The sequence below is a fragment of the Rosa rugosa genome, chromosome 2 (assembly GCF_958449725.1).
Source record: "Rosa rugosa chromosome 2, drRosRugo1.1, whole genome shotgun sequence".
In the NCBI taxonomy this organism is placed as follows: domain Eukaryota; kingdom Viridiplantae; phylum Streptophyta; class Magnoliopsida; order Rosales; family Rosaceae; genus Rosa; species Rosa rugosa.
In genome coordinates, this window is record NC_084821.1 from 45,400,183 (window position 1) to 45,420,274 (window position 20,092).

General features: G+C 38.2%; 3 protein-coding genes, 2 long non-coding RNA genes and 1 pseudogene across 9 annotated transcripts; 3 read left to right on the forward strand and 3 right to left on the reverse strand.

Annotated features, from left to right (window-relative positions):
- The first annotated feature begins 1,133 nt into the window (after nucleotides 1-1,133).
- Nucleotides 1,134-3,390, forward strand: LOC133734533 (uncharacterized). Its single transcript, XR_009858385.1, has 3 exons — nucleotides 1,134-1,176; nucleotides 1,909-1,984; nucleotides 3,116-3,390. It is a non-coding gene; the product is annotated as an uncharacterized LOC133734533 (long non-coding RNA).
- A 197-nt stretch (nucleotides 3,391-3,587) lies between these two features.
- LOC133730845 (uncharacterized) lies at nucleotides 3,588-6,482 on the reverse strand. Its single transcript, XM_062158359.1, has 7 exons — nucleotides 6,393-6,482; nucleotides 6,243-6,287; nucleotides 5,993-6,132; nucleotides 5,704-5,904; nucleotides 5,472-5,528; nucleotides 5,261-5,316; nucleotides 3,588-4,535 (listed from the first exon to the last, which is right to left on the reverse strand). Exons 1-7 carry the CDS (start codon nucleotides 6,480-6,482, stop codon nucleotides 3,883-3,885), a joined length of 1,242 nt encoding a protein of 413 aa, XP_062014343.1. The 3' UTR covers nucleotides 3,588-3,882.
- LOC133730847 (eukaryotic translation initiation factor 4G-like) lies at nucleotides 5,326-10,475 on the reverse strand (annotated as a pseudogene).
- A 453-nt stretch (nucleotides 10,476-10,928) lies between these two features.
- On the reverse strand, nucleotides 10,929-11,735 carry LOC133728787 (uncharacterized). Its single transcript, XR_009856012.1, has 3 exons — nucleotides 11,639-11,735; nucleotides 11,197-11,323; nucleotides 10,929-10,990 (listed from the first exon to the last, which is right to left on the reverse strand). It is a non-coding gene; the product is annotated as an uncharacterized LOC133728787 (long non-coding RNA).
- A 351-nt stretch (nucleotides 11,736-12,086) lies between these two features.
- Nucleotides 12,087-14,215, forward strand: LOC133732314 (peptidyl-prolyl cis-trans isomerase FKBP12). The gene is made up of 3 exons (XM_062159841.1): nucleotides 12,087-12,420; nucleotides 12,688-13,131; nucleotides 13,957-14,215. Exons 1-2 carry the CDS (start codon nucleotides 12,172-12,174, stop codon nucleotides 13,024-13,026), a joined length of 588 nt encoding a protein of 195 aa, XP_062015825.1. The 5' UTR covers nucleotides 12,087-12,171; the 3' UTR covers nucleotides 13,027-13,131; nucleotides 13,957-14,215.
- An 821-nt stretch (nucleotides 14,216-15,036) lies between these two features.
- LOC133734530 (protein LHCP TRANSLOCATION DEFECT) lies at nucleotides 15,037-17,765 on the forward strand. 5 transcript variants are annotated; one of them, XM_062162161.1, is made up of 4 exons: nucleotides 15,037-15,361; nucleotides 15,761-16,043; nucleotides 17,091-17,220; nucleotides 17,374-17,467. In XM_062162161.1, the coding sequence occupies exons 1-3, from the start codon at nucleotides 15,092-15,094 to the stop codon at nucleotides 17,192-17,194; spliced, it is 657 nt and encodes a 218-aa protein (XP_062018145.1). In that variant the 5' UTR covers nucleotides 15,037-15,091; the 3' UTR covers nucleotides 17,195-17,220; nucleotides 17,374-17,467. The 5 variants fall into 5 exon arrangements, with proteins under 5 accessions (XP_062018145.1, XP_062018143.1, XP_062018144.1 ...); XM_062162159.1 differs by lacking the exon at nucleotides 17,091-17,220 and having other exon boundaries at nucleotides 15,761-16,184; XM_062162160.1 differs by having other exon boundaries at nucleotides 17,091-17,467.
- The last annotated feature ends 2,327 nt before the right edge of the window (nucleotides 17,766-20,092 follow it).

Here is a 20,092-nt window from a genome sequence, read left to right on the forward strand (position 1 = left end):
TTTAGTGGCTATTGGGATGTATTTTATACAAAGGGTCGTAGCTTTGTAGACTACTACAGTTTGGGAAAGATGGAGATTTGATGGTTAGGTTAACCTTTTATTCTAGAATTCTTGTGGAGAAGCATTTTGCCTGAGCCTAAGCTGAAGAAGAATTTTACGATGGAGATAGTGTAAGTCAAGCGTAGTATAGTTGAAGTAGAAATTATTGTGTTCACTTTTGGTGGTTGGTTAGTATTCTGTATGAATTACAGAAAACCTTAATCGGGAGAAATCGACTTGCGCTTAAATTTCGGGACGAAATTTCTTTAAGGAGGGTAGATTGTAATAACCTGTTATTTTATTCAAAAAATTTTGGTGGCAAACACCTTTGTTAAAAGGTATGGTGTTCCTTGATTCAAGCTGCTGTTGCTGTTTTAATCATCATTTATGTCGGCTTAATTAGATTAATCAGACAAATTCTCTCTCTCTCTCTCGCTCTCTCGTCCGAAAGCATCCAAGAAACAGAGCAAAATTCTCCAAAACTCATCCTCGATCCACCGACCACAAATCAGCACCAGACCACCTCCCACAGCATCACCTTGACCTTACGCAGCTGCCGGTGGCAGCCTTGCACCGCAACACGCCCGACAGTAGCGGCGGAGGACACGGTTCCGTTTGAACTCAATTTGATTCGATCTCGATATCTTGAGCTACAGGCCGTCAATTCTCTTGATTTTTAGCTCATTGGACTCACCACAACTTTCTGAACAAGCACCAAGAAGGACCAGACCTGGATCGACCATTTTCACGTTCGTCGGAGTTTGACCCGTGGAAATCGAAGAACAAGCTTTCGATCCGGATATCTCGAGCTATAGACCACATTTTTCTGTGATTCTTGGCCTCGTGAGTTCGCCTTGAGGTTATTAACTACTCTCCAGAAGGGATCGAGGCCTGAGGTTGAAGTTTTTACGTCGGAACTCAAGCTCACCGGATTCTGGAATTTTTCCGGCCACCGAAACTTTCGATCAAGATATCTCGAGCTGTAGAGCTTCGTTTTGAGTGATTCTTGAACCAGTGAGTTCGTCTTTAAGTTCTTAACAGGTCTCCTGAAGGAATCGAAGCGAAAGGAGGACATTTTTACGTTGATCGGAGCTTCGCCGGTTTCTGGAAAAATTCCGGCCACCTCGACTGTTTTAGGTAATTTCAACCACTTCCGTTTATTTTCAGCTTACATGGTAGTTATGAAAGTTGTTAAGCATGATGAGAGGAAGAAGAGCAGCCCGGCCCCGACACCATTGGTAGTGGTCGGCGGCGGCTCTGCCACTAACTCCGGCGGCCCTTTCCGGCCACCTCCGGGGGTCAAAAATATGGTTTCTATACATTTTTAGATCCTATATTTCAATACGATCATTTCGATATATTATACGCAATTTTTGGATATCGTATGATTACGTTATGAATTCTTAAGTTTCGATCGATTTCGATCGTTAGATTTGTGATCTGTGAAGTTAGGACCGTCAGATGGACTTGTAGTTTTGATATGATGATCTTATGACTGTCCCAGTGGCTTTGTGTGGTCATGGGCGAAGATCCGACCGTTGGATCTTCGTATAAATGCAAAACAGTGATTAGGGAGGCGATTCGTGAGAATCCGTCCGTCGGATTTTCGTATAAATTTGTGAAGATGTTAGTAATGACGATTCAAGAAGATCTGACCGTTGGATCTTCGTGATAATTTTGGAGGATGATCCTAAGGGCGATCCGTGAGGATCCGACCGTTGGATCATCATATAATTTTGATCTGACCGTTGGATCATCATTAAATTAGAATCCGACCGTTGGATCATCATTAATTTAGAATCCGACCGTTGGATTTCCGTATATGTGTAGTTTATGAATGATTGCTAAGTTAAGGTCATGTTTGATTAGGTGATTGACGGTCTTCCTTGGGTGAGCGGTTTCGGTGTGTATTGTGTTAAATTGAAGACGCAGCGGGAATATCGAGGTGAGTAAACCTCACGTGGTTCATATTACGAACCGAATAAATTTAATTACTTTATTTTGTCGTAATTGTGTGAAAATATTTATGAAATAAATATTTGTTTTAAATCATATGGGCTTGATCAACTACGGTCCATAGGTAAGTAAAATGAGTTAATTATACAAAATGAATTTCACGATTTTTATGCTTGAACTATAGTTGGTATTAGTGATTATCCCTGAGCGGATAATTACGTATATATATATTTACGTGGTTATATATGGATTGGTGTGACATGGAGATGTGTGATTTTATAATGATTTAAGTGATGTGAAATCGAAAACGTGATTTACCATATTCATTTATGATGATAGTGATTGGTGAAATTATATTGGAAATTTATGGATGACGTGGTATTGAGTGATGATATGATTGAGTATGGATTGGTGATTTTTGGAGTTGTATTTTGAGTACATATATATACACAATAATAGTACGTATCATGGTATTATTGATCCTATTGTGTGAAAGAATATTATTGTACTCGATTTTGGTTTTAGGGTCAACATAGTGACCAGTATGGGGGAATCAGATGCTCTAATACTAGGTGGATGATGGGCTACGATTGGTTGAGTTTAGGGTCAACATAGTGACCAGTATGGGGGAATCGGATGCTCTAATACTAGGTGGATGATGGGCTACGATTGGTCGAGTGTAAGAGACGCCCCAACCCTTATTGGGTGATGGGCTAAGTTGAGTATGTGTATCGGATGTTCTAACCTATGTTGATGAACTACGATATTGATAATCATGTCGGATGCCATAACCTAGGCCAGGTGATGGGCTACGATTCAGTTAGAGCTCTAGTCTGTCAGTCACCGTATTTGTATAAATACGCTTTCGGGGTTTTGAGAAGAAAGATGTGAGTTTAGATTCCGTATAAATCTTTGGTGATTTAGAGTGGTGATTTTAGTGACTGATTTTGGGGATTGAGGATTGCTTCGTGGATGTTGTGATTGTTGGTTGTTTTGCTTGAGTTAAAAGAAATATGATTTAATAAATCAACCGTTCATTTCTTGTTTACTCATACGAGCTGTCAAAAGCTTACCGGGTTTGGTGTTGTTGCAATCCCGGTACACTATTCAAATTGTGTAGCGGGTAATCCTGCAGGTCAGGAGAATCAGGGCGGTGATCGTGCGGGTTAGAGTATTTGTTATAGTTTTACAGCAATTGTAATAGTGAGGTGAGTTAAGCTCATTTGAGCCTTACAATTTGATTTGGTGAGAGTGTGCTGTAATAAATAACTTGAGAATTTGGTTTATTGTATTATTGAGAGGTGTGAAGTGTGGTTGTTTGTGAGAAAAAAATTCAGGACGTTTATTTGTAATTGTTATTATTCATGTTTCGGACTTTGAATTGATTATTCAAAATTCGGGGCGTGACAGATAATCTTCAACTCTAAACATTAAAAACCAACCCATAAACCCTAAACTCAATGAAGCTTTCCATTTACAAGCTAATATAGAAACTGAATAACTACTCATCCTAAATTAGGTGAAGCTAGTTTGCAAACTAACACTACTGTTCCTATAAACCCTATCTCAGCTTCTATGTGGTGAACTGGTGATCTAAGGTTCTGCTGATATAGTGTAGTCCTAACAGTACCATACACAATAGAACAGTAGAAGCCGTAATTGTACTCCTAACACCAGAAACCTCACCCAATTTTCAAATGCAGGAAAGATTTCATGAGAAACATAACAGAGCACTCACCTCTGCGCCTGTAAATGCTCAGTCTTGCTCCCCTATTCCAGCTTCACCAAGCAATTACATCAATCAGCACACAAATCACAATCAAAATTTCCCAATTGAATCAGCAATATCCAAAATTATCTCAAATTTCAACAATTCAATACTCCAGATCACTCGTTGTGGAGAACTGTATGTAACAACGAGTATTTAGAGCATGTTGTTATTGTGATGTTGTGGTAGACTACTTTTCTTGTAGTGATAGCTGCCGCAACAATTGAGAGCCACCACAACTGGTCGAAGTTTGGAATCTGCGACAATACGATTTGCATAATGCCCAAAGCAATCATGTATGGGTTGCTGTTGATATGGCATGGATCTTTCCCACCACTCCTGTGAAAGCAGTTAGACCTCTTTATTGCCATCATGCTTATAGATGATGCTATTGTGTGTGTATCCAATATTCCAATGGCACATCCAACTAGGTTCAAGTACTGAGCAACTCTTGTCTTGACCTTGGCTCCTCCGAGGGTAGATTGAACAGCCTGCATGTATGTGTAGTTCCTCTGTCCAGTGTCTCCGGAGCGACAGCAAGCACAGAGCAGAGTTGACGTGTAGTAAGTCACTCCAGAAAACAAGAACATGACAATAGGACCTGCAATCCATCCAAGCTGAGCTATGACCCAAGCCAAGGACAGCATTCCAGATCCAATCACCGCAGTGATAATGTGTGCTGATGCGGTCCAGAGAGTTCCGGTTCTCTTGAGACGGCCATCATCATCAAAGCGGTTGTGTGAAAGTATCTGGTTATTGTTGCATGTCCCCCCTCTTTACAAACCAAAAAAACAAAGCTAATGGGTTACAATGCAAAACTACAGAACTCCTACCGTTAAAGGCTTTAGGAAATGGGTACCGTTGCTCAACACAAAGCTAATAGAAAGAAATGTAAATATTGGTGTAGATATAGATGATTGGATCAGTTTGCATGGGATGATGTTTTGGTTGGTTTGTCATTCAATCTCAGCGCTGAAGTATTTGTGAGGTTGGTTTGTCATTCAATCTGAGTGCTGAAGTATTTTGTGTGATCCAACTACCATACAAAGATACTCTAATATTAGGATTGTTCTACGAAGAGAACATTTTTGCTGCTGTTTTTTTTTTTTGGCAAAGTTGCTGCTGTTTAGATTTTTAGATTTAAGTCCTATTTTTAAAATTCTTTTTGAACTGTAACAATGCGAGTATTATATTTTTAATCGAATAATAAACATGCTCATTAGTAGAATCCAAAAATATTTTAGGTGTATAAATTATTTTCTTTTTTAAATGTAGGCATTGCTCAGTGTCAAGCAATAATTAATACACCTAAAATATTTTTTATTTGTCAATCTAAATACTTTCTTTTCTAAATGTGCCTCCCTATTGCTTAGTACAATCTAAAAATATTTTAGGTGTATTAATGCTTAGTTACCTCCCTATTTCTTAGTTTTATATATTTGATCGAATAATAAAAACAGGCTTTGTACCTCCCTATTGTTCATGCCTCTCTTATACCATCCATTGTATTAACACTGTTACCCTCCCAGTAGAACCAAAGAATATCTGCACACCTGAGACAATAATACAAACAGATAGTGACATCAAAATAACATCGATGGACAACTATGGTCCAAATTTTGACAACATAAAAGAAAGTTATGCGATAAATGCACATCATCGTTTCTGCAGATGAATAACTAGAAGCGCCAACCAAGAATCTACAAACCATAGAAATCTAGTTGCAACATTACTTACAACCCCAATGAAAATTCCCCCAACTAATCTACATTAGTAAGATAGACATATCTCTAATCATACTCATCACCTCCCTCTTTAAAATGATTCACCATTCCCATGTCATTAATTATTTACAAACTTGAGTTGAGCCTCCATTTTAAAGCTGGTCTTCTACTATTTAAAACTGAGTCTTTGTCTATGGGCTGTCATTGTAATTTTACGGATCCCTGCTTCCTGTTGTCATCTGAAGAAGACCCCACCCCGTTTCTTCACTACCATTGTGTTGTTCTACAAGTCCAGCACCTCTGTCAGTCATGGTATCAGGTGAGTTTGAACTGCTTGTGCATGAAAGCCTGCCATTTTCAGATATCACAGACCTCTGAAGAAGTTGGCCACTGATATTGCTATTCATAGCAGCAACCCTGTGTGCATAGAAGAGGCAACTTAGAAGCAAAACAGAGAACACAGACATGCAATGTAAGTAAATAAATGGATGCATAGTCAGCTTACCTTCTTTGTTGGAAGACTGTAAGTCCGAAGATAGTCAAACAGGAAGTGTAACTGGGGGACCAGATGAACACGGCTCTGCTGATTAGGCATTTGTGAACTTGAATTAGGTGGCCAACAAACTGCCGATCTAGTTGTGACACCTGATACAGTATTGTTTGGATTAAAGCTAGCATCAGAAAGTTGGAATATCAACAGTTCCTCCCCAAGGATTTATAGCAAACAGATGGCTGGTCCCCCTCCAGGAACTAACCAAGATCCAGTTGCTGTCGTCACTGAAACTAACGTCCTGAATAATCTGCAAAGGTACAAACAAATAGGGAATAAGATTAATATCAAACAAGTGATTGTTGTAACATGCGCCATATTCTACACTGGACCAAAAAAAGAACACGATTCTTACTGCATTTGTCATTCCGCGCTGTAGCCTGTAAAGACGTACATGAGATGCATTAGCATCAGTTGAAGAGGAGACTCCAGGAGGGCCAGGCATTATGTTAAAAAAACATCGATGTTATGCCCCTGAACCGAAGCAGGCACCAAAAGCGTGCCACTAGGATCAAAGCATAATGCTGAAATAGTTTTGGTGAGCCTGGAAATGTGTAGTGTGCGATAACAGCTTTACTGACAATATCTCTGACAATGACCTGACAAACCAAAGGAAATAATAAACACAGGGAACCCAAATAATTGAATATGAAAGGACCAGTAAAGGTGTCATTACCCCTATAACATGATTTAAGTCAAAAACACAATGATTCAATCATGCAAATGATGAGTAAATACCATGCCTAATAGCACGAATATTGTTCCAATATATAAATTGTAAATTGATGAAATTCCTGAAGTATAAAACATTTTCAAAACAGGTCTTACGACGCCAGTGAGCACTTGTATTCATGATGTAAAAAAAAAACAAAGGTTTTCCGTAAATACACTGAAATTATATCAAATTCTAGAATACAAATTACATCTACGTTAGCATGAAAACAGAATTTCGGGAACATATACCATTCCAACACTATGTCTGTTGACTGGCCATTGACAGTATATGTCCTACCCTAGCCCCAAGTCCTATCCATTCCCATAGGCATAGCACACATGCCCTACCTCTCTTCCACTAAATAAAAATAATTTCTAACACCTAAGGTCCAAGAAAGTAATGCAGTTAAATTAAAACAGTATAAGCATACAAAGGATGAGAATATACCTGTAAAATTCTTTAATTACTCCCAAGGACATATCTCTAAGGCGTTCTTCAGACTTTTCTGAAGGAACTTTTGAGTTAGAGCTGCCCCCTGTGAACGTGCGGGTGGTGACTGATTATAATCTGTACTACGCTTTTGTGCACTTGACTGATCATAAGTAGCTGGAACTCCAAATCTATCAGGCATACCTCTTGGCATTAGAACATCCTCGGGTTGTAAGTTCCCCGTTCTGAGACGGAACTGAAACCATTCAAACCAGCTGTCATCCCCGCTCTAAGGTGCACCTTCATCTCTGACTGCAGCAACTTGCTGAGCAGAGTCAGCAGCAACTTGATGAGTAGAATCAGCAGCTTCCTGCTTTGACATTATGCTAGTAGAGGTGCTTTCAGAAGATGCTGTATCTTTCTTGTCTTCAGGGTTCTTATAAGCCCCATATTGATCAGATGTTACCCTAGCAGGATCAGCCTTAGAAGAAATTTCTTTTCTCTTCTTCTTCCCTTTTGAAATAGTACTTCTAGTTATACTCAGTTTGGGAAGAGGTTTATCCTTGAACCTGACACTGTAAGCGAATCACCACCACTACCAATATCCTTCATGCTTTTAAGTAGTACCTGAAAATTCTCTAGATTGAAGAGGAACAGAGGGCTGATCTTGTCTACTGGGGTTTAAGGAAGCAACTTCATTATTACCCAAGCTAATCACTTCTGCGAGAAGAGGCATCCATCCTATCTAATTCTGTATTGTACCTGACATGTTGATCTTTGCCTCCTTGTGCAGTTTCAGAAGTTGCAATAAGATTGCCTTTAGCGGTTTCCTTTGCCACAGACTGCTCTGCTGCTTTGTCAACAGATTCCAGACTTTGCACAGGGTAGATTCTGAAGTAATACGAGGAGTATCAGCGTCCCATTTGTAACCTTCGACCAAACTTTGTTCAGACTGTTTTCTGCCCCCACCAATTCATGTTTTCCTTTTACATGCAGCATGCCTAGTTGACTATGATGAACAACATCAGAAGTATTGACAGCAATCCCAACACCAAGTAATTTAGAAGGAGATGGCGCCTTCTCAAACTGTTTCAGCCTTTGAGTCAGAAACATTAGTGGCCGTACCGCCGTACTAACATTTGATGGTGATTCCCTGGCCAATTCTGACACAGATTCAATACTTTCTGGGACAGCAGCTGTATTACCCTCTACGGTTTCAGAAACACCAATACTAGAAGATATAGCATGTTCTGAAGCCTGAGAAGGAACGCTTGATGTAGTACTAGATTGCCGAACAACCTGTGTCGAAAGCATACAAAAGATTTCAAACGGTTAAACAATTATATTTTTTTTGTCTAAACCATCAAAATGAAAAGACGAGACAGAAAAGGGTCTGCCCTACCAAGTATTAATAAAAGTACCTGATGCTGTGGTTGGATACTTCCTTTCTTGCCTGGTTACTTCTGCAGTTTGACTGACTACAGGATAAAGAACTGGAACTGGTATAGAGTACAGACTCCTCAGCTAGGGCAACTTAAATAGAGGATAAAGATATTGAACTTGGCTTTCAACAGAAGGAGCAGCCGGCACACCTGCAGATACTTTTGCTGCAGACGGCAATGATTTTCTAACTGATGGGTCACTGACAGGAAACCTTGAGGATGAGATGAGATAACTTCTCCAGCTGGCCTTGAAGGCTTTGAGAATTCACTGTGCATAGGGGCCCAGACTTGGTGACAGGCAGGAAATTGTGAGCTGACAGATTTTTGAAAGGTATACTTTGGGACTTTGGGTAGACCCTGGCTCACTGGATAGCTAAATCTGGTGCTTGTGAATTGGGTGACTTGTGACTACTTGTTAAAGGATGTGAATTCAGAGATGGAAAAAACAGGGGATTAGGATTGGTATAATAGCTTGTAGAATGAGAACTCACAAACGAAGGCATGGGCTGGGATTGAGAAACATTGGGGTAAGTCCTGGCGGCTGATGATCCACCATCTGGATATGAATCTGCCCGTTTATCAAGCCTTAACTCTTCATGTGTATCTGGATGTGTAATCTTGACAGGAGTTTTACGAGGGCCAGCAAACTTTCCACCTTGCTGTTGGGGGTATTGTGCAGCTATGCTGATCCCCAAGTTGCCCAACTGAGGGAGCTGAGGACCCGTTTGGGGGGTAAAACTCAGGTTCACTTTTTGATGCATAACTACAGGAAGCTGCATGGGATGGGGTTGTAAACCTGAAATGAACACTGGCTGCTGTACTTAAGTGCTACCTATTGGTAGTGGAATCGGAATTGGCATTTGGAGTGAATTGGCAGTCAAACAGGAGACTGAATCTGCTGGTTCGGGCCACCAAACTGCACAGAAACCTGTGGCTGATGAAATGGCATTGACATAGGGATCCCAGGCATTGGAGGACCAGAAGGTTTCTGACTTTGGCTAGCAGTCGTTGTAGGTGAGACTTGCACATCCTTTTTGGCCTTGGGTTGCAGATGAGCCTTAGCAGCACTAGATTGGTCGACAGAAGGTTGATATTTCCTCGGTAGCTGCTTAGGAACTGCAGCGGTTGGCAATGACGGTGCAGGTCTAAAGGACTCAAGCCGTACCTGCATGTTCAAAAATGACATAATCATTTTGCAGAAACATTGAAAAAGACAAAAAGAAAAAGGAAAAGAAAAAGAAAGAAGCAGCAAATAGAATAATCAGCTAAAACACAAATACTGCTTAATTTACTGTCAATTAGGTAACACGCTGCGAAAATTGAACTACATACACAGGCTATCACACAATATGTATAACGAAACAATATAAACAAAAAAATAAAAACACTCTTCAATATTATTGCAAAGGATAAAAGGAATGAAAGAAAGATGCACTAAATCAAAGATGTAAGCTAAGCTTACGATGGTGACCTGATCGCGTTTCTGCTCATCCAAAGTTGGGGGAGCTGAGCTAGCTCGAGCAGGAATCTACAAGCACGAAGGAACATTCCCAGGTTTAAAAACGTACTTTGAATTCTTCAGCACTTGAAGACAGGAAACTAGACAATTGGCATCAAGTGTTCAAAATAAAATTACCTGCATCCCATTCATCAAACCAGGACTTATGGACCCAAACTGAAAGGAAAATCCCTTGGACGCATCCCCTGGGCCTGAACCATTGGAAATAACATTAAGAACATTAACAGCTGTGACCTACCCTTTTTTCATCTTCAAAGTTTTCTTGTGTGTGTGAAGTGCATTACTACACTGTTCCTTTGATGTACCAATGTAGATTGAATTAAAAATTTCCATAGTCCCATTGTTTCAACATACTGAAAATATGCTAAAGCCTCCCCAGCCATTCCCCAATATCAATGACATGAAAATCTACCGTTCCATATTATCAACTTATCTTTTACAGGAGTATTGAGTGCTCTTGTGTCAGGAGACAGACTGAGAAGCTGGAGCTGGAGCTATTGGAACAGCTTGAGAGCTTCTCGGTGCAACTGAGAGCAAGTCTACCCGTTGAGCTTGACCGGTCAAGACTATTCACTGTTTTTTTGCCTTGTATTTCCACTATTGAGGTTGGCAAGTCAGACACTGTAGTCAAAATGTCAAGAATGGTCACTTTCGTAGTCAAGAACTTGACTACGAAAGTGACCATTCTTGACATTTTGTGAACAATGTCTGACTTGCCAACCTCAATAGTGAAAATACAAGGCAAAAAAACAGTGAATAGTCTTGACCGGTCAAGCTCAACGAGTGGACTTGCTCTGATGGTTCTGTTTGCTTGGGAGCTGTGGTTGTAACAATTGTCTCCAATGCTTCTATATTAAGACATAACAAAACAAAAATGCTTAGTAAAGAAAATCAAACCAAACAGGAAAGCACATTGCAAAAAGAAAACCAATTGTCCAAAATCCCCATTTCCCTTCAACTAGCTATAGAAACTTATAAAGCATTAGCAAAAACTCCCATACACTCCCATACTGATAAGAAAGTACATAGCTTGGATATTTTGACATACATATACCATGACATTGCGACTGTACATGGGCGACATTTTGATGTGTAGAAGCACTACCAGGATCCAAAGGATTTACAGTGGCTACATTCCCATAGATTGCCCTCATTGTGCATTGCTGTTAAATTTCTTGTAGCTGAAAATTCATTATAAAACAATCAAAACATAATTCCCAACAACCACATAATTCAGAAACACACAACAATACAGGAAAAAAAAAATTCTCAGTCCTCACATTGCAGTCAAAAGCAATTCAATTGAATTGTATTATCTAAAAAGAAAGAAAAAAAATTAAAATTTAACAGAACAAACCCAAGAATCCAAGCATACAGATCGACAAATCGCCAAAACCAAATCAATCAAACTACAAAGCCTAACAATCCAAATACATATATATGCACATACAACCACCCAAGTAAAGACGAGAGTTATTACAGCTTGATTAGTGTACCTGCGGAGTGAGAATGGAAAAATTAGGCTTTATTTGGGAACGCAGAGAGTGATAGAAAAGGCAGATTTTTTAGGTGGATCATGGAATGGGCCTTGCGATCTGACTCATAAGCAGTGTTTAGTCCAGTCACACTTCTTAAATGTAGAACGGTACAAACTTTATCTATATTTAGATATCATACATGATCGTGTTAGTTTAATATAAGGATAAATCGATTTTATGTATTGATAAACTAGTTATGAATTATTCTATTTTGTACTAACCTAACCTATATTTACATTTACATGGAACAAAGTTTAATTAATGTAACATCGTAGCATTTTTATTCGGTATCATGTAGTCTTTAATGTGCTACTTAGCATCAAGGGTTTAAGAGTCAACAAATTTCCATGACTCAGGTTTTGATCACTTGAGCATTGGAAATACGGTAGGACGTAGCACACCTTATTAGTACTTGGCCCAAGACACGAGTGGATAGAGGAGTGATCAAGCTGGGAAGAGTCAACACTCAACAGTCCACTCAGGACTCAGAAATGGCTTCCATTCCATTATGTACCACTGCTGCTTCCCACTCATGCCTCACCTCCAACTCCTTCAGTTCTCCATCTTGTTTTGTCAAACTCAATGCCCAGTTTCTGGGTACCCGAAACAGGCAGGGTAGGGTCAGACCCTTTGGTCTTGGACCCTCCAAGTGCTGGTTCAAATTCGTTATAGATGCAAAGGTTGCTGGAATCTACGCAAGCCAATCCGGTGGTGAGTTTGATAAAGATAATGTAGAGCAGGTTTGACTCTCTCTCTCTCTCTCCCACTATTGTTCTATGTTAGAGAATTAGAGTACCCAAATAATAGTTGGCATTGTGTATTTTCATGTGTTCTGAGAAAAGATGAACTAAACTTGAGCATTTCTACTATTAATTGCTAGTAAGAGGAAGAAGTAAAAGGTTTCATAGTAGAAAGGTGTTTGCTAAGTAATTTGAAGAATCTTTGAAGGGTTATCATCATTATTGTTATAATATGGTTCATTACATTTAAATCAAATTTGACTGAAGATGGGAGTGGAGAAGCAAGTTCTGAAGGCTGGAACCGGTCCCAAACCGGTAGCAGGTCAGAATGTGACCGTTCATTGCACCGGTTATGGAAAAGATGGTGATCTGAAACAGAAGTTTTGGAGCACTAAGGACCCCGGGCAGCAGCCTTTCACCTTCAAAATTGGGCAAGGGAATGTTATAAAAGGGTGGGATGAAGGAGTCCTTGGAATGCAAGTTGGAGAAGTTGCTCGTCTGCGGTGCTCTCCAGATTATGCTTATGGAGCTAGTGGATTTCCTGCTTGGGGGATACAACCTAATTCAGTTTTGGATTTTGAGATTGAAGTACTACGATTGGAGTGACATCAGGGCAGGGAGTTGGAATATCTGCAAATCCATATGCATAACATAATAAGTGGCATATTGTTACTAAGGAGGTGAAGGACTAATAAGTAGAAGCAAGAACAGGTTAGTTTTGGATTGTAGCACCTACTTTCACTTATTTGTGCTTATTCCTTGAGTCATCTTTAAAATAGTTGTGTCCTTTTGGTATGAATTTTTTCAAACTTATGGTGAATTTTAAATTTAGACCAAGATAAATTCTAATGAACTGAAGATCATTATTCTGATAGGGAGTGCAGATAATTGAAAACACCCGACTCCAATTTACTTTTAAGATTAATTGCTCCGCATCAAAATACTAATGGAAACTAAATTAAAGGCAGTCGCTTCCTGTCAAGTGAACTAATAGTGTGTTGTTGAAATGAACTATTAGTTCTTTGTAGCAGAAGCTGCAACAAATGCCCTGCACATAATAACCGGAACTCACTCACATTGTTGTCACTTGTTAGACCCTTGATTGAGTGGATTGACATGCTTTCCAAATATCTGCTACTATTATATTAGAGATGGTAATATCCGAAGTTATGTGGCATTTCAATGTGGAGAAAAATGTTTGCTATTTGCTTCATTTTCTTTTTACAAAAGTTTGTAATTTGATCTGTTAATCACCTATTGTTTGCAACCATGTATATCAATGTCATTGTACTGGTTTTGAACTGAGTGATAACAATGTGGATAAACTTTTCACCTGAAAAGAAAAGTATCAAAGAACTAGATCCCCATGATGTTGGCTTATAAGAAAATGCTTTGGATGTGTTGTGCATAACCTGAATTAGAACTGCTTCAATTGAACCTGCGAATTTGTTTGGAAATCAATTAAAGCAGCAAATCACTTCATTTTTGCAGGATCTCTCTTATAACAATTATGCTAAATGCTACTATATTTTGCAGGTAGGAAGCGAGGGTGGCAAAAGAGCATCTGCTCATGTCATGACCTCAATTTTGACGTGTTACTGACCGTACTCTTGAATTCCACTTCTGCGGGCATGGACAGTGAAGGCAGACACTTTTGAAATGATATTTAGGAAGGCTCAAAGATGTAATAAACTTTTGCTTTTCTAATTTGCCTCGTTTATTGGCAATGATCTCGCATTGTTTGAGGAGCTCTAGAAATTTCGTAATGAGGATATGCTACTTAAAGATTTGCAATTTTGCTAGTGTTGAATAAGCGTCTTGAGCTCAAAGAAAAAACAAAGTTAAAACTTCTCTCTTACTCCAAGCGGAAAGGTCACCTATGAGCCCTTTTGATTTTGTATCACACGGATAAAAGTTCAATTTTCTGAAACTCTTTAGACTTGAGCCGTTAGATTAGTCATTATCTATGATATGCCCCATACATATAACAATTATCATTTTTCGAATTTTCAATACTCTTAAAGTATCGTAAAACACCACAGTTAGATACAGTCATCATACATAAAAAGAATGTAGCTATAATGAATTATTATGACGAAGCTCATTCGTCATAAATTGACCAATTTTTAAGTATCTCTTCTTCTTTTTTGTTGATTTGATTTTCAAGAAAGAGAAACTACAAAGAGAAATTTTCATAATAACTTCATCCTAATTGATCAAAATTAAAAATTTTGGCGGTACTTTTTATTCTATAGCTTTAAAAGACAAAGAATGAATTAAAATTTTCTCACCATCCTGCACATGACCAAGATTGTTAAGAAACCATGAAAGGGTTTGACTCAACTTATGTCACTGCCCACTTGAGAAGTTCTTGACTCTTAAGTCGAACTCAAGACTTTCCACTAAAATAGAAAAAATAGTGACTTATGTATTTGACTCGAGATGAGTATTAAAAATTCTTTAACAAAATATTCTCAAGGTTTGTTGTGTTTCAAATCCACGTCTGTTCTATCTAAATTTTAATCCACGTACTTAGGATGAACGGTCGAAGATCTCTCTTTCATGAGAAATATGGTAGACCGCAGCACACCTTATTAGTACTCTGCCTATACTTGAGTGGATAGAGGAGTGATCAAGCTCAGAAAGTTCACAGTTACTGGAGAACTCAGACATGGCTTCCATTCCATGTACTACTGCTCCTAGCCACTCATGCTTCGCCTCCAACTCCTTCAATTCTTCAACTTTTTCAGTCAAACTCAATACCCAGTTTCTGGGTACCCGAAGTAGGCTGGGTCGGGTCAGACCCTTTGGTCTTGGACCCTCCAATGGCTCCAGAGCCAAGTGCTGGTTCAAGTTCGGTAAAAACGGTATAGATGCTGAGGGTGCTGGAATCTATGGAAGCCAATCCCGTGATGATTATGATAAAGATGATGTTGAGCAGGTTTTTACTCTTATCTCCCTTTACAACTTTTGCCTATGTAATTTGTGTTTTGTGTGAATGTGGGTTAGTAGTGATTAACTAATAACTGTTGTTCTGTATGTGAGAGTTAGAGTAGCCACATGATAGTTTGTTATGTTTGTTTTGTGTGTTTTGGCAAAAGATAAAGAAGCACAAGCATTTCTGGTATATTCTGTACAAACATAGTAAATACTAAGAGAACAATATTTTAGATTACTTGTTACCATATATTATTACATGGTAGTTATCAACTCATCAATGAATGAAGTGATTTTTAGATAAAAAGAAAGTGCTAGTAATTAGAAAAGGTAAAAAAAACTTCAAAAGTTAAAAGGGAATTTGAAGAATTTTTAGAGGGTAACTATCATTATTAATATGAAGATGGGAGTGGAGAAGCAAGTTCTGAGGGCTGGAACTGGTCCAAAACCGGTAGCAGGTCAGAAGGTTACCGTTCACTGCTCCGGTTATGGAAAAAATGGTGATTTGAATCAGAAGTTTTGGAGCACCAAGGACCCTGGGCAGCAGCCTTTCACCTTCAAAATTGGCCAAGGTTCTGTCATAAAAGGATGGGATGAAGGTATCCTTGGAATGCAAGTTAGAGAAGTTGCTCGTCTGTGGTGCTCTCCTGATTATGCTTATGGACCTAGTGGATTTCCAGCCTGGGGTATACAACCTAATTCAGTTTTGGTCTTTGAGATTGAACTACTAAGAGTTGGAATATCTGCAAATCTATACGATATTCTAAGTAACTTGCTTCGCCTCAGGAATATACAATTATCATGAAAAATGTTGTATTCAAATCTTGGTGAGTATATCCTTTATTGTTCTCATCAGCATATGGGTTGGCTAAATCTCTACCCTTTTATGATATATTTTCTTCTCGAGTTTTGGACGTCTGATTGGTTGCACCATGATTGGAGTATAAGAAAGATAATTATCATCTGTTTCAAAAGAAAAATAGAGATAGTCCACAACTGTATGATAGGGTGCTGTATGATATGATGATCCACCATCAGGGCAGGTAGTTGAAACATATAGTTTCTTAACAATTAATTTACTCAATAGAGCCATGACATACACAGAACAAAAGACCTTGCCAGAATTTATTGCAGTGCAGACCTTTTTTTTTTTTTTCTGGGTTTTATAAAGGCACAAGGTGATCGAAGCATCAATTCTTTGGTCCTTGAAACGTTGTTTGGTTGAAAATTCAATAGTAAAAGCTGATTATTGGCCTCTAAGAGTAGTGTGGTGTGTCCATGGAAGATGCTCATATATGTATAACTGAAAAGTTGTTAGAAACAGATAACTTGATCGGTCCTCTGTGAGGTTTCATATGTGGCATGACAGAACTCAAATATTATAAATTTCGGGATCTGCTTCATGTTAAACTAATTTGCATATATGCATGTATGTTAACATTAGCAAGATGATATCCTTGTTTGCTGCCATATTAAGAGAAGCTTTCTCATGTATGTTAAAACTTGTCAAAATAATGTGAGTAGGGAGAACTTTAGACTTGGTGCTAAGCATCTATTGAAAGCATAAACATAACTCTTTTTCAGAGACCTTAGGCTTGAGTTCGGTATGCATCGTACCTGCAATTGGATTTGGAAAACATTAACACTTATTTATCTGTATACATACTGTAGAAGTCCTAGTTTGAGGTTGTCATATGCTTTTTGTGGATGAATTACAATTGGCTTTTATCCAGCAATTGATGAGTCTTCAGTTTCTCTAAACAATGTACCCGTTGATATATACTGTTGGCGGGCGGTCGTTAGCTTTTCTATCAATGCATCATTTTTGGAAAAATAAAACTGAAGCAGGGCTTTTGACAGCAGGTAAAGTGTTTGTGTTATTAATCGGTTCACAGTTGCACTTCACTTTTTAAGGAGTGCAAATGGTAATACATGTTCAAAATTCCAGTGCTAAAGTAGCTCCCCATTTTCTTTAAAGCTAAATTTTCAACTAGAATCGTGATTTGTTGTATGTAGGCAAAGAATCGATCTGAAACGTGCCTTTTGATTACAGTATTTCAACTACATGGGAATGCTTGCTGTTGAGGGTACGTATGATAAGATGAATGCTCTTTTAAGCCAAAATATCCACCCAGTAGATATTCTATTGTTGATGGCTGCCTCAGAAGGTGACAAGCCGAAAATTGAAGAACTTTTAAGAGCCGGAGCTAGTTACTCTGTTAAAGATGCTGATGGGCGAACAGCTCTTGATAGGGCTGCAAGTGATGAAATTAAAGACTTCATTCTTGGTTTTTCAGTTCAAAAAGCATGATTGGTTAAGTTTGGTTTAATATTTTGTTGTGCTTGATGACTTTGTCAGAATCACATCATGTAATAAATTCTACAGCAGACTTTTGCATTTTTTTGAATTATTATCTTCTTCATTTTTTGTGTTGAATGAACAATATATTGATTTATCAAATGATAAAATACAATACTCAAGGAGTTAAAAATGATTATCTAGAACCAGAAGTTTTAACTGTTTTAATAAGCATGGTTGTCCCAAAAGAACAGGAACTCTTTGGACGGCAACTGCTCACATAATTACTACAATATATGGGTATGAGGTTCTGTGTTTAGCTTAGGTCATAGCTAGCTCAAAAGATTTAATTCTATTAACTTTTTAGTATTCTCCAATATTTCAACTAATTCTCAAAGAAAGTTGGAAGCAATCAATTAACAATATAATATGCTTGTCATATATGTTTACCAGCCAACTCTATTATATATTCATATCACATACTATACATCTAATATCTACAGTGGAAAATGAGTTTCACATTGTGCTATTGTGACAGACATGTCATGAGGAATTGAATGGATTTAGCACCATCTTGCCTCACAATGCATGATAGCCCCGTTCCGGGGACAAGATTTGTAACATCAACATTAGCAGGTGGGATTATAAACACTAGTGAAAAATCTATAGCTAATAAATAAACGCCACTCCGTAACTTCGCAACAATCATATGGCTAATGACACAACCCATTAGATAGACCATATTTTTTTTAGATGGAGGCATTGGTATTGTAGTCCGTGATGAGCATGTTACCTGTATCGCAGCAATGACACGTTATTTCCCTCATGTCCTAGCCTCTCTGCTATTCACATGGAAGCTGAGGCTTGTAGGGCTGGAATTCTTTTGGCTATTCATCCATGTTGGGATACCTTTGACCTTGAAAGTGATTGCTCACTTGTGGTGGCTGCGTTGCAACAAAATGTGGAAGATCGATCTGAGGTAGGGCGTATTATCGATGATTGTAAGTCATATTTAACATCTTTACACTCTATTCAAATTAGGCATATCTTCCGAGAAGCAAATTGTCACACCCCGAATTTTGAATAAAGGAATTCAAATCCGAAACGCGAAAACTTAACAAGCGCAAGAAAACACTTCGAATATTTTTCATTTAAACTATGCAACAAACAAACCAAGCTCATCAATGTCAGTACCAACTCGTTCTTTAGAGTCACATATTACATTACAAAGAGTTTACAAATTAAACTGAATGACAATTCAATAAGTAAACTCACCCACACTCTCTCACTACACAGAGGAAGATTTAAAACTAAAAGTACCCTTCGACGTCCACGCTACCGAACGTACACCTCAGCTTCGACAACGATCACTCGATATTCTAGGGTTTATTGCATAATGATGTTTGATTCATGATTGACTTGCCAAATAGATAAAAGAAAAAAAAATAAAATAAATAGAATTACAAGGGAGGATAGTTAGGGTAATTTGTAAAACAAAATTAAATTAAAGTAATATAAAAATAGACGGGGTGTGTGAATAGAGAAAATGGGTGTGTGAATAGCACCACCCAAGAAATAAAGAAACCAAACAATAGAAATGAAAAAGGAAATTAATTAAAGAAACCAACCTCACGCTAATGAATCCTTCCAAAACTCAACACCTTTTACCAAAAGGACAATTACAAGTCACCCCGTGACAAAATCATAGGAAATGTTAACCTAACAAATCAATATGAAAATCCGGTCCAACCTGGACACGTTGGCAGACAAACTAGAGCTTTAACTGATCGTAACCACTCACCCGACCAAAGACATGATTCCCGATATATTGCCTGAGGTCACAACCTGCGACCCAGAAATCCTTAGGTCAACCTGACCCTTAGATCAAAACATTTAAACAAGTCACTCTAGACCCAAAACATTACTCAAATCACCAAAAAGAGAAATCACAACCTGTGGCGTCTACATCTTCAAACACTTTCCAAAACAATGGAAATATCATTTCCCACAATATATTATTTCCCGAAATTTATACCCCAAAACAATAACGAACTCACTCATACACATTGCTTGTATCACCATAAAATCACCAGCATATAATAAATGCTCAAATTAATATTCCAAATAAAATCACCATTATATTACTTTACCCAATGCCACACCATCCAGATATATATATACATAGCAATCCACTCAGGAATGCCTATTAATACCAACTATAGTTCACACATCACGAAAATCGAGAAATTCATTTTTATACTTAAATACTCATTTTTCATACTTGTGAACCGCAGTCCTATGAACCTTAGTCGATCGAGTTCATATCATTTAAAACAAATATTCATTTCCAAAAATGATTTACAATTATCAATTAATTCCTATTATTAAGTAACTCGGTTCGTAAATGAACCACGTGAGATTTACTCACCTCTAAAT